A 13,143-nucleotide genomic window follows, 5' to 3' on the forward strand; every position below is an offset into this window, starting at 1 on the left:
GTTGAGCATTTCTGCTACTCCTGTTAGTCGTTGTTTTCCATACATCCCCCATCCGTCGCATAGTGATATGCGACGATTAGGGGTTCAGGGACTCATCTTTATCTTCTTGGTGAACCTCCGATCCCGCACGATGCCGTCGGCGATTGTTGTATCCCCTTTTTCAGAGCCGTCTATTGCGTAGGCTCACATTGCTGGCATCTCCTCCTGAGTTGGGCCTTCTCTTCTTAGAACTCGCTGTCAAGTGCTATCTTGTGAGTGTGGTTCTCGCTTCTGCAGCCGATGGCAAGTCCGCCGCTTTGCTCTGTCGGCTACATCTTGTGAGTGTGGTTCTCGCTTCCGGCGCTATCCTTGTGTGTCTCCGTGAGTTTTTGAACTCCTCCTTTTCTGCTGTCGTCTTGTGAGTGTGGTTCTCGCTTCAGGCGCCATCTGTGCTCCAGCAGAGCCTTGGCTCTCACATCCGGCGCCCTCTTGTGAGTGTGGTTCTCGCTTCCGACTTCATCATGGGAGTGGTGTGCTCCATCTATTGCCAGCCTTGTGAGTCCTCGCCTCGGGCTCCTACTTATGGTTTTCCTATCGCTTCCAGCTCGCACAGTGGTCGGGGTTTTTTACCGCTTCGGAGGCTGATGACATAGCCCGGGTCTTCTTTTTGAGTGGTACCCGCTCCACCTCAGGCACAGGCTCGACCATACCAGGCGAAAAAACGAACCTCGAAAATTCGTCTGGTGGGGATCGAACCCACGCCCTACGGCGTACCTTGTATCAGCAGGCAAGAACTATACCCACTGAGCCAAGGAGGCCGATGAGCCAAGGAGGCCGATGTGTGTGTGTGTGTGTGTGTGTGTGTGTGTGTGTGTGTTTGCTCGCTTACTCGTGGTTGACTCATTGATTGCAGCAGAGACTCGTCCACAAGTCCTGATGCAAGGTACGAGTTGGATCTTCGTCGGGATACGGGCAACGGGTTTATTCGCCAGGTATGGGCCGCCTTTTCAATGGTTTGTTATACTGTGTACGGCACTTACTGGCTAATAATTATATCTATACACGACGGTACATGGACTCTAAGTGCCGTGACTCGCATCGATTGTCGGTCCACAATCATCCGCGTGCTCGCTGCTTTTGTCTGCTCGTCGTGCCTATTGCACGGTGGGCCTCGCGTTGAGATTTTTGTTGACTTTCGAGCTTGCGGTTTAACGCCGAGAGTGTAATCTCCCGTTACTTAATAGAAGTTAATAGAAGTGTGTCTTCATTCACTTTCATTGAATGTACATTTTTAATAAATTGGACTTTGGCACTGCCTTTATTGCCGTTCAATATTCACAACATTTACCCAGAAGGAGTAACGATTTTATAATGTCAAATAATAAATAAATAATACCAATAAACTTCGATGGTTTTCAGAACATTTTTATCTGATTTAGAGGTTGATGGCATATCGTAATATGGGTGATCTTTCTTGATTATCATTTGAGTCTTGTGTAATTAAGTTTAATAAAGAGAAATTGATTAGGTTAAAGAAATTCTTTCATTTTATTTGGAGTTATTTTTCATTTTATTATACAGAGATCTTAACAGAAAAAAAACTTACAACAAGAACGTCATTTTGTAATAAGTGTTTTTGAAAACTCATAAGAATAAATATTTTTTGTACGATAAATGGTGGTAGTTGTATAGGTAAATTTTTTTAATTTTCGTTTGTTTAATTGATAAATTATGTAATAAAAATTTTCATCAATAACATATCAAAGTAAAGTAGGATAGTAAAAAAAGGTTCATATTTTCTATTTCCTTTTCCTTTCTTTTTGTAGCTTGACCATTAATTCTTCTCTTCATTTTTGATTTTTCTAAACTTTCGAAACCATGATTCTACTTCTACAGCTATATTTTCAAATGGTTGCAGCATCTTGAACATTCTAAAAAATTAATTTTATTTAAAATATTTCAAGTTCACAACGAATTCGTAACATTTATGATTAATTTATTGTGAAATAATACTTTTCCCGTCTTGTCTTTGAAAGCATTTTTGTGTCTTCTACTTGATTTTTGAACCCGATTCGGACATAAGAGTTTACGAAATGCTCTGTAAAACAAATTTATTATTAGAAATTATTGATATGAGTAGTTCTCTGTAGCAGGGATTCTTTATTTCTTAGAAGAAAAAATCTACTTTTATGAAATAACTATATTTATATGGGTCAAAATGATACTTTTTTACAAAATCGTGCTCACACATGCGGCACATTTGCACGCGCTTTTGTATTTTATAGAACCGCTTGAAAAGTCCCGAAACGACAATTTAAGACCCCTCTCGCAGCCTCTACAATTTATATGGACGTTTGTTTTCTATCTATATTGATTCTGAAGCCGTTTTGACTTAAAAAAACTGGAAAAATTCATGGAAGTACACCAGCGAGCTTAGATACTCGGACTTCGAAAATATGCCAATCGATTAAGGTGGTTCTTTCAGTTTAAGTTTTTCTACAGTGAACTCTTGATTAGAGCTGTATATTTTGTATGCGCAGTAAGCACTGCGCAGCCTGACAGCAGCTGATTCACAGCAAAAACATCGTTTTTTTCACTTTGACGTGAAAAATCTTGATTTTTTGCAGCGTAAGCCCTGTTTTACGATACACAGGCTGAAAGATGAGAGTTTTTTCTATAAAACCTATACACTCCGATACCCGAACAAATTAAGTTTTGATTAGAAATACCATATGAATGGTGGCCGTTCTATGCTTCCCATGTTAAAATAGCATAGTTTGAGATAAAATATCTCGAGATTTTGCAGCGTAAGCCCCATAAATAATTATACCATTGAATTCAGCGTGATTTAATCTATAAAATAGGGTAGGTCTCATGTCTCAACAAATATTGAAAGAACCACCTTAATCCCTCCCTTCACTGTGCAATGCAGGTCGTGAAACCGTAGTCACGTGCTGTTGTTTTAAAAACGTGAAGGAAGCGACTAATCGATCACAAATTTTCGAGGTCCGAGTATCTAAGCTCACTGATGTACATTGTAACAACACAAATCACCTTGAATTTTTGCAACTTTTTTTAATACTTCAAGGCTTCAAAAAAAATCATTGAAAATTGAAATAATTTCATTTTTGGTGAAATGTTTCGAAATGACGGACCAAAACCTTTTTATTCTAATTTTTACACCAAATAACAATTCCTTTCCTTCTTCAAAGGGCCTAGCCGGCTAAGATGGTCAAAATTGCCCCCAACCAAATTGAAATAAAAAAAATACCTACATGTAGTACATGTAAAAATATACCTTTGGGTAAATTGGTAGGGTCCTAGGGCCTAGCACAACCTCAAATAAAATACAAACGTAATTTTCAGTTTCTTTAATATATATCACGCTACCTGAAGTGTTGAGGGGTGAATTTTTTCTTTATTTGAGGTTATGTTAGGCCCTAGGACCCTACCAATTTACCCAAAGGTATATTTCTACATGTACTACATGTAAGTATTTTTTTTATTTCAATTTGGTTGGGGGCAATTTTGACCATCTTGCCCGGCTAGACCATTTCTTTAGACAGGTCTGCATCCAAAATAAACCGGTTTTTTAAAACGAAGATAATTTTTTTAGAAAGATACGAAGCCTAACGGCGATGCTAAAGCATTATTTATTACCGACAGAGAACCAAAAATTGAAATTATTCTTCCTTTTTTTTCTGAATTCCGAAAAACAGCTCTGTGGTGCCCTCCGTTTTATTGCTTTGAGCAACTAATATAAATATAACAGTTTTCACGAGTTTTTTTCTAGAAAGTTGAAATCAAAATTCTCTATTCAATGACAAATGTAAAAATTTGTATCCCTTTTTCCTAGAAAACCACTCTTGAAAAATGTTTAAATTTGCACCAGTTCTTCAAAGCAATAAAACAGAGGGCACCGTAGAGCTGTTTTTCGGAATTCAGAATAGAAAAAAGGATAGAATATATAGATCATCACGCTCGAGGTTGCGCTTGTGACCACTGATGTTCTGAAGAAGTATACACTGTTTAAAACGATTCTTTTCCCAACAGGAAACGTAAACAAAGCCTAATGAGGGCCACCTTCATGTGTAACATATGCGTCAATAATAATAATAGTATATAGGCCGCTAGCATAGGCAGAGCCCCTAATTAGCTCTGTTTACTTTTTTTGACGGAAAACGAATCGTTTTACCCCAGTTGAAAAAAATTGCGTGGATATCCACGTGGATTATCCACGCTGATTCCACGTGGATCATACAGGGATTCCTTGAGGATGGGACATTGATTCCACGTGGATCGAACATGGATCATATAAAGAGTCCACGTACGTAAACGACGGGGATTTGCACGGAAATCCTCGTTGATTTTCGATCGATCCACGGGGATTTTCGCGGAAATCCTCGTTGATTTTCGATCGATCCACGGGGATTTTCGCGCAAATCCCCATTGATTTTCGATCAATCTACGGGGATTTTCGCGCAAATCCTCATTGATTTTCGATCAATCCACGGGGATTCTCGATCGATCCACGGGGATTTTCGCCGCAAATCCTCGCGGATGTTTCGAGCGCGTGCTCGCGAACAAGTTCCACATCCACGAGGATTGAAAAAAAATCAGCGTGGATCAGTAGAATATCCGTGGTGATTGCATTTTTTTCAGCCCATGATCGATCCACGAGGAATCCCTGTATGATCCACGTGGAATCCCTGTACGATCCACATGGAATCCCTGTATGGTCCACGAGGATTACTAATCCTCGTGGATTTTCACGTGGATATCCATGCAATTTTTTTCAACTGGGACACATAGTGTCCACTACCCTGTTGCTGTAACTCAATCGGTACGCTTTAAAAGTTTTGATAGACGATCAAGAACACGCCTCGCCAGAAAACCTAGAAGAAGAAAAAATCTAATACACAAAGTATGCGAAAAAGATTCACGGAAGAGATGGAAATACTTTCCAAAAATTAAATTTAATAATATTAAGTTAACTGTCTGACTAACTGGAGAGAAAGAAGAAAGAAAGAAGAAAGAATTTGTGAGGTAGGTTTCAGTACATACCGAACAATCCTATTTTTGAAAAGACTTTATCGATGCATTTTTTATAATCACGCAAAATATTATTTCGACATCCTAGCATAGGGATCCCATGTTAAAGTACCGAACTTTGGTTAATTATATTTCAGAAATGGTTCGGTTAAAGTTCCTGAAACTTCTCACACAAATGAAAAGCATTGTCAATAATATGTGGTCAAAAATTCAAGACTCTTTATCGATAATCATTTTTTATTAGGAAACTACCTTAATATGGAGCCTTTGGGCGCATATTATGAACTTGGGGTATTGTTTTTGTAGGTTTTCGGAAGCTTATATAACATGAAATTTAAAAATAGGTATTTCTTTGCTACTTTTAGGATTTAGAGGCCAAAAAGTCACGTTTTCACTTAAACGCAATTATTCATTCAATTTCTAACTCGGTGTAAAAGTATAAACAAATCTTTAAAAAATAACTAACTGATGGATTTGATAGGAAACTTCATCATCTTTCCGATAGTGGTATTAGATTTTCCGATATTAGATATTAGCTTGTCCGAATAATAATATACAAATTCCACCAAGAAAATCGTCATCAAACATTCAGAGCTGAATATTTCGGAAATTAATTATCGGAAAATCTGACTGCACCAGGAGAAAGTTGAGAAAATTTCTTATCACAACCATGTATTAATTGATTTTTTCAATCTGGGGGACTCCAACCGTGACGTCGTAGGTCTCTGCACCATCATTCGTAAAGAACTCTAGAACTTTGTCGCAAAAATAGCTGCCAATGATCCAGCGATGGTATGCTAGAACTCCAATTTCCTCCAGGGCTCCAAGGATATGATTTCAGCGCGACGAGTTAAATTAATTTCTTACATCATACAAGGTGGTATCAATTATGACACTAGTGGCCGATTTTGCGGTGCTGAGTACCTTTTGTGTGGCGTCGATAGTTGACCATCCATATAGATCTATACCAAACTGTGACTCATCTGGTTCTGGAGCTGCCCGATTTTGCGCCCTTCGGCACGCTTCACGAAGCTCCTCGATTTTAACTTCAGTAATAATCAGTCCAACTTCCTTTTGCTGAGGAAGAATGTGTAACTCTGTAACTCTTAAAGAGAATGTAGAGACCGATCGTCGCATCAGACCCGGCTAGACAGAAGACACGCCCCAGGGAGTCTTTAGGCAGGACATAACCATTTGGTGTGATTTATCCCTCACGTCGTGGTCTGCCTCATTATATAGTCTCTTCAGCAGAAGTGCTTGCTGTCCTTTTTTGCACTGCACAACGCCTGCGATCTTGGACGAACTCTTCATGTCAGATGGCTTCGTCAACGCAGATACACGCTTTATACTTACGCAGCCTTTTGCGATGTACTCGTTCCACCAGTACACCGGCTCATGGTGCTAGCGGCCGACTCACCATAACATGAAGGCGACGTTGACATCATATCGCTCCATCTAATAATCCATCCAAAGTTAAGAGTTTAAGTTGAAAATGAACTTTCAATTTTTATAATCACAAAAAAGAGCACAATCATCTAAAAAAGCTGTTGAACTCCCGGACATAAGGCAAGGAAGCTCCAGGGCAGAAGAATTTGGATTTCTGTAAATAATTCACTTGGCTTGGATATAAAATGAAGACGAAGCTATCTCAAACGTGCACGCTGCAGCCACGTGGTTACGATATGAGCAGATCAAAACCTACTCAGTTGATAGTTCCCCCACTCTTGGTGTTGTTGGTTCGCTGTAGACATTGACGAATCGAAAGTTCGAGACCACTTATATTCAGGAACTGACACAACCCATATGAACTCTAGCGGTTTACAATAATTTATATGTAATTTTATTATATAGTTTTTCAACTCTTTTATTTTACTTTTATTTTTACGCGTAACGTAACTGAACCAAATAGAGGTTCATCGGGTATCAAACGTTGTGCCCTTCAGAGTGTCACAATTTCTTATCAGATAATGGTATAATGCACGATCTTCTGGACCAAGTTTGATTTGAATTGTGCCTCGGCTAACAATTTAACTGTGTCTATGAGTCGTTCGATAAAAACCATCTTACCAAAGACTTCATCTGGATCTGCATCATTAACCATTGTAATTGCTGCACTTAACTTTGATAAAGTAAGACTAATAAGCTTATACACTTTTTGCTTTTGGAAAAGTCAGATACTATTAGGCGTTCGTGTTACTTATTCTTTATGCGTCTTTCTTAGACGTCTTCTTCGGTAGTCTTATTTCAATTGCTTTATTCAATATTGACGCTTCAAGCCTTTCCACTACTGGATAAAGCTTTCCAGCTTTCTATTAATTTTTAATATACTGACAATCTTTAATTTCTGGAAGCTTTAGGATCACTCAGTACCTTTGGAACGCTCAGAATTTCCTTTTTTTTCTTAGATTTCGGTGGAGTAGGTGGTACAAAAGTATGAAAACCTCTGAATATCATACAGCAAGCGTAATAAAAAAATCAAAAACCCCTTATCCGATGAATTTTTTACAATGATGAATTTGACCTTGAACATAAGCTTAAAGCTACAGTTAACCAAAAATCAATTTTTCATATTAGTACCCCCATTTTTATTGCAGAGAGCGAAAAATTCTACGTTTGAACATGCCTTTTGTTTCTGTTTTTCAAGACAATTTCAAGGGCACCAAGGAATAAATAAAACCCTAATTTTATACCTAAGTTCACTATTATGACCCTTTTCCCGAGTCATAACTCGCAGTTTACCGGTACCGCTAACCTCACTCTATGGTACCAGAAACTGCAACTTAAGACTCGGAAAAGGGGACATAAATGTGGACTTCGCGCTTTGCTATAAAATGGAGTATGATACTCCTTCCATGACCCACACTGCGCTCGGGCACTAAATTACGCCGTACCAAAAAGTGCTACTCATAATACTTGTATCATAAAATACTAAAATACTTTAATGAAAGTGTTTCCATCAATATAGACATTATTTTCTAGGAACTTTTTTGAAACTCTCATGCTGCGGGGGTTATTGATAATGTAAACTGTTATATTAATTACTATTTGCTACAATTAAAGTTTTTTATGTAAAGAGAATTATTTACCTTTTGAAGTCTTTACTCCAACAGGCGTATATTATTGGATTCATTCCACTGTTCATCCATCCTAACCAAGATACAGCTGTAAAAATAATTTCTTCTTTCCAGATGCATCGAGTGCAAAACCCTGATATAAGATTTACAATGAAGAACGGTAACCAACAAATTATAAATACTCCCATTACAATGCCTAAAGTTTTTGCAGCTTTTTTTTCTTTTGAAAATTTAGCCAATTTTCTTGATATTGAAAAATTTTTATTGTATGCAAGTGTATTGTTTTTATTGAAATAATCAAAATCAAATAACTTCTCGACTGTTGTAGTAGAAGATTTTTCAAAAGTATTTTGTAACTGGAGTGAATTTTTTTTTTCAGGTAAAGACATATCTGGATAGAGATGATTGCGGGGTTTTGGTGTAAAATCTTTTCCACGATGCATTCTTAGGGTCAGCTGCAATTGACTTGAAGCTATTATAACTTGTTTTGCTCCGATTCTCAAACTTCGTGTCTGTACTTCGGCTTCTCGGTATATTTTATAGTAAGTAAAAACCATCACAAATAGTGGAAAATAAAAACTTACTATAGATGAAAACACTATATATTCCAAATTTACTGTAAATGGGCATTTATTTTTTAGAATAGTATCTGTTCGGTCGATGCGCCACCATAAAATGGCTGGAAAAGATATTAAACTAGAAGCCAACCATATTATTGTAATTAATATAACTGCATATTTGCGAGTCATTCGCATAGGATAACTCAAAGGATCTTTTATTGCCCAATAGCGATCTAAGCTTATAACACATAAATTTAAAATTGAAGCTGTTGAAAATAAAACATCCAAAGAATGCCAGACATCACACCAATCTAGTTCAAATAGCCAACGTTTTTCTAATACCTCGTAGATGGCACTAAAAGGCATGACAACGATGCCAACTAGAAGATCAGCAAGAGCCAAAGAAGTAACGAAATAATTGGTTGCTGTGTGCAAATATCGTTCTCTTATGACTGCTATAATAACTAGAGCATTACCTATTGTAGTAAATATTGAGAAAGAAAATAAAAAAATTCCTAACAAGATCTGTTCACTTGTTAGATTCCACCAAATCATAATATAAATAACACTTTTTGAGCTTTAAAGCTCTCTGAATCATGTCATAATGAATATTCCACTTGTAAATGATCTTGATAAATGAAATCCTGCGTTTTTATTTTTCAACCTGGTAAAAAACAAATTTTGTTTAAACAAAATTATTGTATAAATTTAAAATTTAATATCAATGCGATAATTTTCTCACGGGATAAAAGTGCTGATTATGGTTTTTAGGAGTTGAAAAGTTCATGGATTACATTAAATAAACCAATGATTATCGATTTTCCTTTTTACATCTTTAATGAGCATACAAAGGATGAGAACATTGACTATACTACTTAAAGGGTAAACACCATTTTACACTGACAAATAATATGTACTGCTTCACGCAGAATTCTCTGCCTTGTTTATATGATATATAATGTCTAGCACAAGGCAACAGACTAACTGTGACTAGATATTTTCGATGTACTTCCAACACATACTAAAAAAACTTGAAGCTCTTGACTTTTGCATGACTAAAATTTGAATTTCATTTTGTAAATTAGATAATATTGAGTCAGTAATCAATAGATATGAGAAGATCAATTTATTGTAGCTTAGTTTAAAAAAGGACATCCATTTTCAATAAGCATCTGTTTCACCAAGTTGGAAAAGAGCTGGTAGCGAGTGGCTTCAAATTTTAATTCTTAATTTTGATTTATGAATTAAACTTCATTTAAATCACATTTCATAATTTCCAGGTTTTGACTCCTCTGATTGTGAACGTATCCCAAAGTAGATTTGTTGAGGGATTCATAATTCTTTTAGGCTGTTAAAGCTCCCAGTGGATTGTGCAGTCGGCTTCGTAACGGACTTTTCCAGGTAGTTTTGGCTTGTATGCACTTTTAAAGCCTCAAGAGGATCAAAGATTTACGGAGTAGGCTTCTTCAGTTTGTTATAACATTTTTCGTTTGGTCAGGACCAAGATGGATAAAAGTGGCAGAGAATTATGAACTTCTCTACGAAGTCTCAGTTTTTATGGTTGCTTGGGCCCTAGGTGGTAAGAAAATTTAAGTAGTCATCTCCTATAAATAGTTTGGTTTCTCTAGGATAATGGGAGCTTATACAGAAAAACGAAACCCATTTAAAATTGATTTAAATCTTTAAAACCCTGTTCGAAACCTTACTCTCTCAGAAAATTCAAGTTCACATCACTCGGCAAGTACCAAGGATAGTCAAACTGACCGAAACATCCGAGGTTTGCACTTCCTGGATAATTGAGCAACCAGGAACTCACAAGAAGTACGACTGAAGTTTCGCCTAAGAGTAGCCGCCTTGACCACAGTTCCTGATTACACAAACTTTTTATTTTCGGTACTCAAAAAGGTACTTTTTTGGAATAGGAATTTTTGGAGTTGTCGCAATAATTTTTAAACCTGACGGAGCTGAAACATCGAAAGATGACTCTTTAACTCTGTTTCAATTGTTTGATTGATTATAAACAGAACGATACGTACAATATTAGAAGACTGCTTTGTGTCTGTGGAATATTATCGAATCGGCGGATTTTTCATTTATATCTAATTCTCAGCCTATTTTTTTCTTCGTATTTTTTAATTTTTAATAATTAAAAAGTAAAAAAAAATAATAATTGTTAAGTGGAAAAAAGAGTCGAACGGTTAAACAACTGACGTTAAATTGGCTACATTGGATCTGCTGTGTGATTGTATGCAGTAAAACACTATAACACCAATAAAATTCTAACATGAAACAACGAGGAAATAAAGTTTAATGATAAAGGATGAGAATAATGAATTACTTTATTAAAAATATTAATATAACGATTATTATAGTCTAAAATATAATATACTCAAAAATATGCATTTATTTATGAACCTAAAATTCTATACAAAATAAAAATATCCTGCAATGAAAATTTGCCCGAGGAATACAGAATTGGTGACGTTTCCATTCAAAAAACCGTTAGAATTCCAGACGCAATTTTGTTGAGGATTTAATTTTAAATTAAATTATAATTAATATCATTAATAACATTTATAGTATTGAAAAAAATCTTTTTTCACAAGAATTATTACTTTTACAAGATGCGAATCATGCTGTGATCCAATAAATGTGAAATGGAATCATTTACATTAGTGGTAAATTGAAAAAAAAAATATCACTTACAGTTATATGGATTTATTTCTTTTGTTCCAACATTTTCTTTTCATTAACTGTAAATAATTTAGTGGCTTACGGATTTTCAAGAAATATCTATAATATTTTATTGTCAGAAAAATGGATGAAATTTCTTTTCACATGATGGTAAATTTCATTATCAATTTTAGATGCTCGGATAAAAAATATTACACATTTATCATTTACAATTAATATAAAAATTTACAGTAACACAATTTATGCATAATTCATTGCAGACTAAGGATTTAATAAAGAATTTAGTGTAAAAATATTTCATACGACTGCGCATCGGCCGTTTTTGATTGAATGTGAAAAATATTAATTACTCATCTATTTTGACGTTATAAACAACTTTAAATTGATTTTAAATAATTTTCATAGTATGCAAGACTTAAAAGTATTAAAAAACAAAGATTATGACTTAATTCTTTTCAAATCGTTTAAGATTAATAATAAACTTCAAAAAAGGCACTAGCTAAGATATTTTAAAAGAACAATATATTTCGTTAATACGGAAGTTATAAATAGCAATATATTATAAATATGTTATACTGAAAATGTTTGTTTCATTTTTATATTTTTCGTTTATAAAAAATAATCTATTTCTGTAAAAATATTCCATAAATCATTTTACAAATTTTCGAACTTTTTTCTAAAGGCTCATGAATTTCAAAAATTCTTATGGACTCTAAAAATAACTCTAATGATTTGAGTATGCTAATAAAAGTTTATGAAAATTGATACAAATTTGAAAACTTTTTTAACATTTTTCAGTTGATGAACTTTTTATAGCACTCCAAACTAAAAATCGAAACTATATCGCTTGTTTGAAGTTTTGTGCTATTAAATATTGTATGCAACTTTCGTGAATATGTTTTTTCAACAAATCTCGTATCAGCACTCACCTTTGACTCGTGCTGTTACCCCTTGTTTTGCAAAAAAGCATATATCCAATATAATAATATACTATTATAAAAACTACAAGGTGTTGTATTTTATCGACCAAAAATATTTGAAAAAAAATATCTAAAAATTATATTCCCAAACAATGAAATGTATTGATTTCATGAAATTAGTTAAGTGTCAGTTGTATGTGACTTATCATTTCATTATCAATTTTTTTTCTTCTATTTTATCTATTCTAAATTTTAAAAAATACTGCAACCGTTTTTTATGATTTAATAATAATTTATATAAAACTCAGGTGAAAATGGCAAATCAGGTCCTATTATAGATCTGATATAAAATCTGATAAAAGTACTGGTAAACGTACATCAGATCTTATATAAGATCTTAAATCAGAATTTACATACGATGATCGAAATTTGACTTACAACAGATCTGACATCAAATCTAATGTTAGATCGGAAGTGACTGTATCGCCTCTAATTAATTGAACAATAAATTTACTTATAATCATAGTTTAATAATAAATTTAGTTATATTTTAATAAGCATATTGATATTATCTTCACAATTAGAATTCCTCCAATATTTAGGTTTTCCATAAAGTGAATTTCAATTGATTCAATAACTTTTAATATTAAGATTTATTATTAAATTCTAATTATTTATAAATTTCTTGTGTATTTAATTAGGGACGATACTATAAGATCTGAAGTAAGTTCTAATGTCAATTATTGTATGTAAATTCTGATATAAGATTTTGTGTAAGATCTAATGTGCGTTCGACAGAACTTATATGAAATCGGATATCAGATCTGAGTTAAATCTAATATACTATTTTCACCTGGGAATAAT

The 13,143-nt window shown here is 34.6% G+C and overlaps 1 protein-coding gene across 1 annotated transcript; it reads right to left on the reverse strand.

Annotated features, from left to right (window-relative positions):
• Window positions 1-1,542: 1,542 nt before the first annotated feature.
• On the reverse strand, window positions 1,543-11,515 carry LOC106656771 (dopamine receptor 2). The gene is made up of 4 exons (XM_014377919.2): window positions 11,372-11,515; window positions 8,118-9,329; window positions 1,993-2,077; window positions 1,543-1,910 (listed from the first exon to the last, which is right to left on the reverse strand). The coding sequence occupies exons 2-4, from the start codon at window positions 9,218-9,220 to the stop codon at window positions 1,884-1,886; spliced, it is 1,215 nt and encodes a 404-aa protein (XP_014233405.1). The 5' UTR covers window positions 9,221-9,329; window positions 11,372-11,515; the 3' UTR covers window positions 1,543-1,883.
• Window positions 11,516-13,143: the final 1,628 nt, after the last annotated feature.

Source organism: Trichogramma pretiosum, unplaced genomic scaffold, assembly GCF_000599845.2.
Source record: "Trichogramma pretiosum strain Unisexual culture from Peru unplaced genomic scaffold, Tpre_2.0 scaffold123, whole genome shotgun sequence".
NCBI classification, from domain to species: domain Eukaryota; kingdom Metazoa; phylum Arthropoda; class Insecta; order Hymenoptera; family Trichogrammatidae; genus Trichogramma; species Trichogramma pretiosum.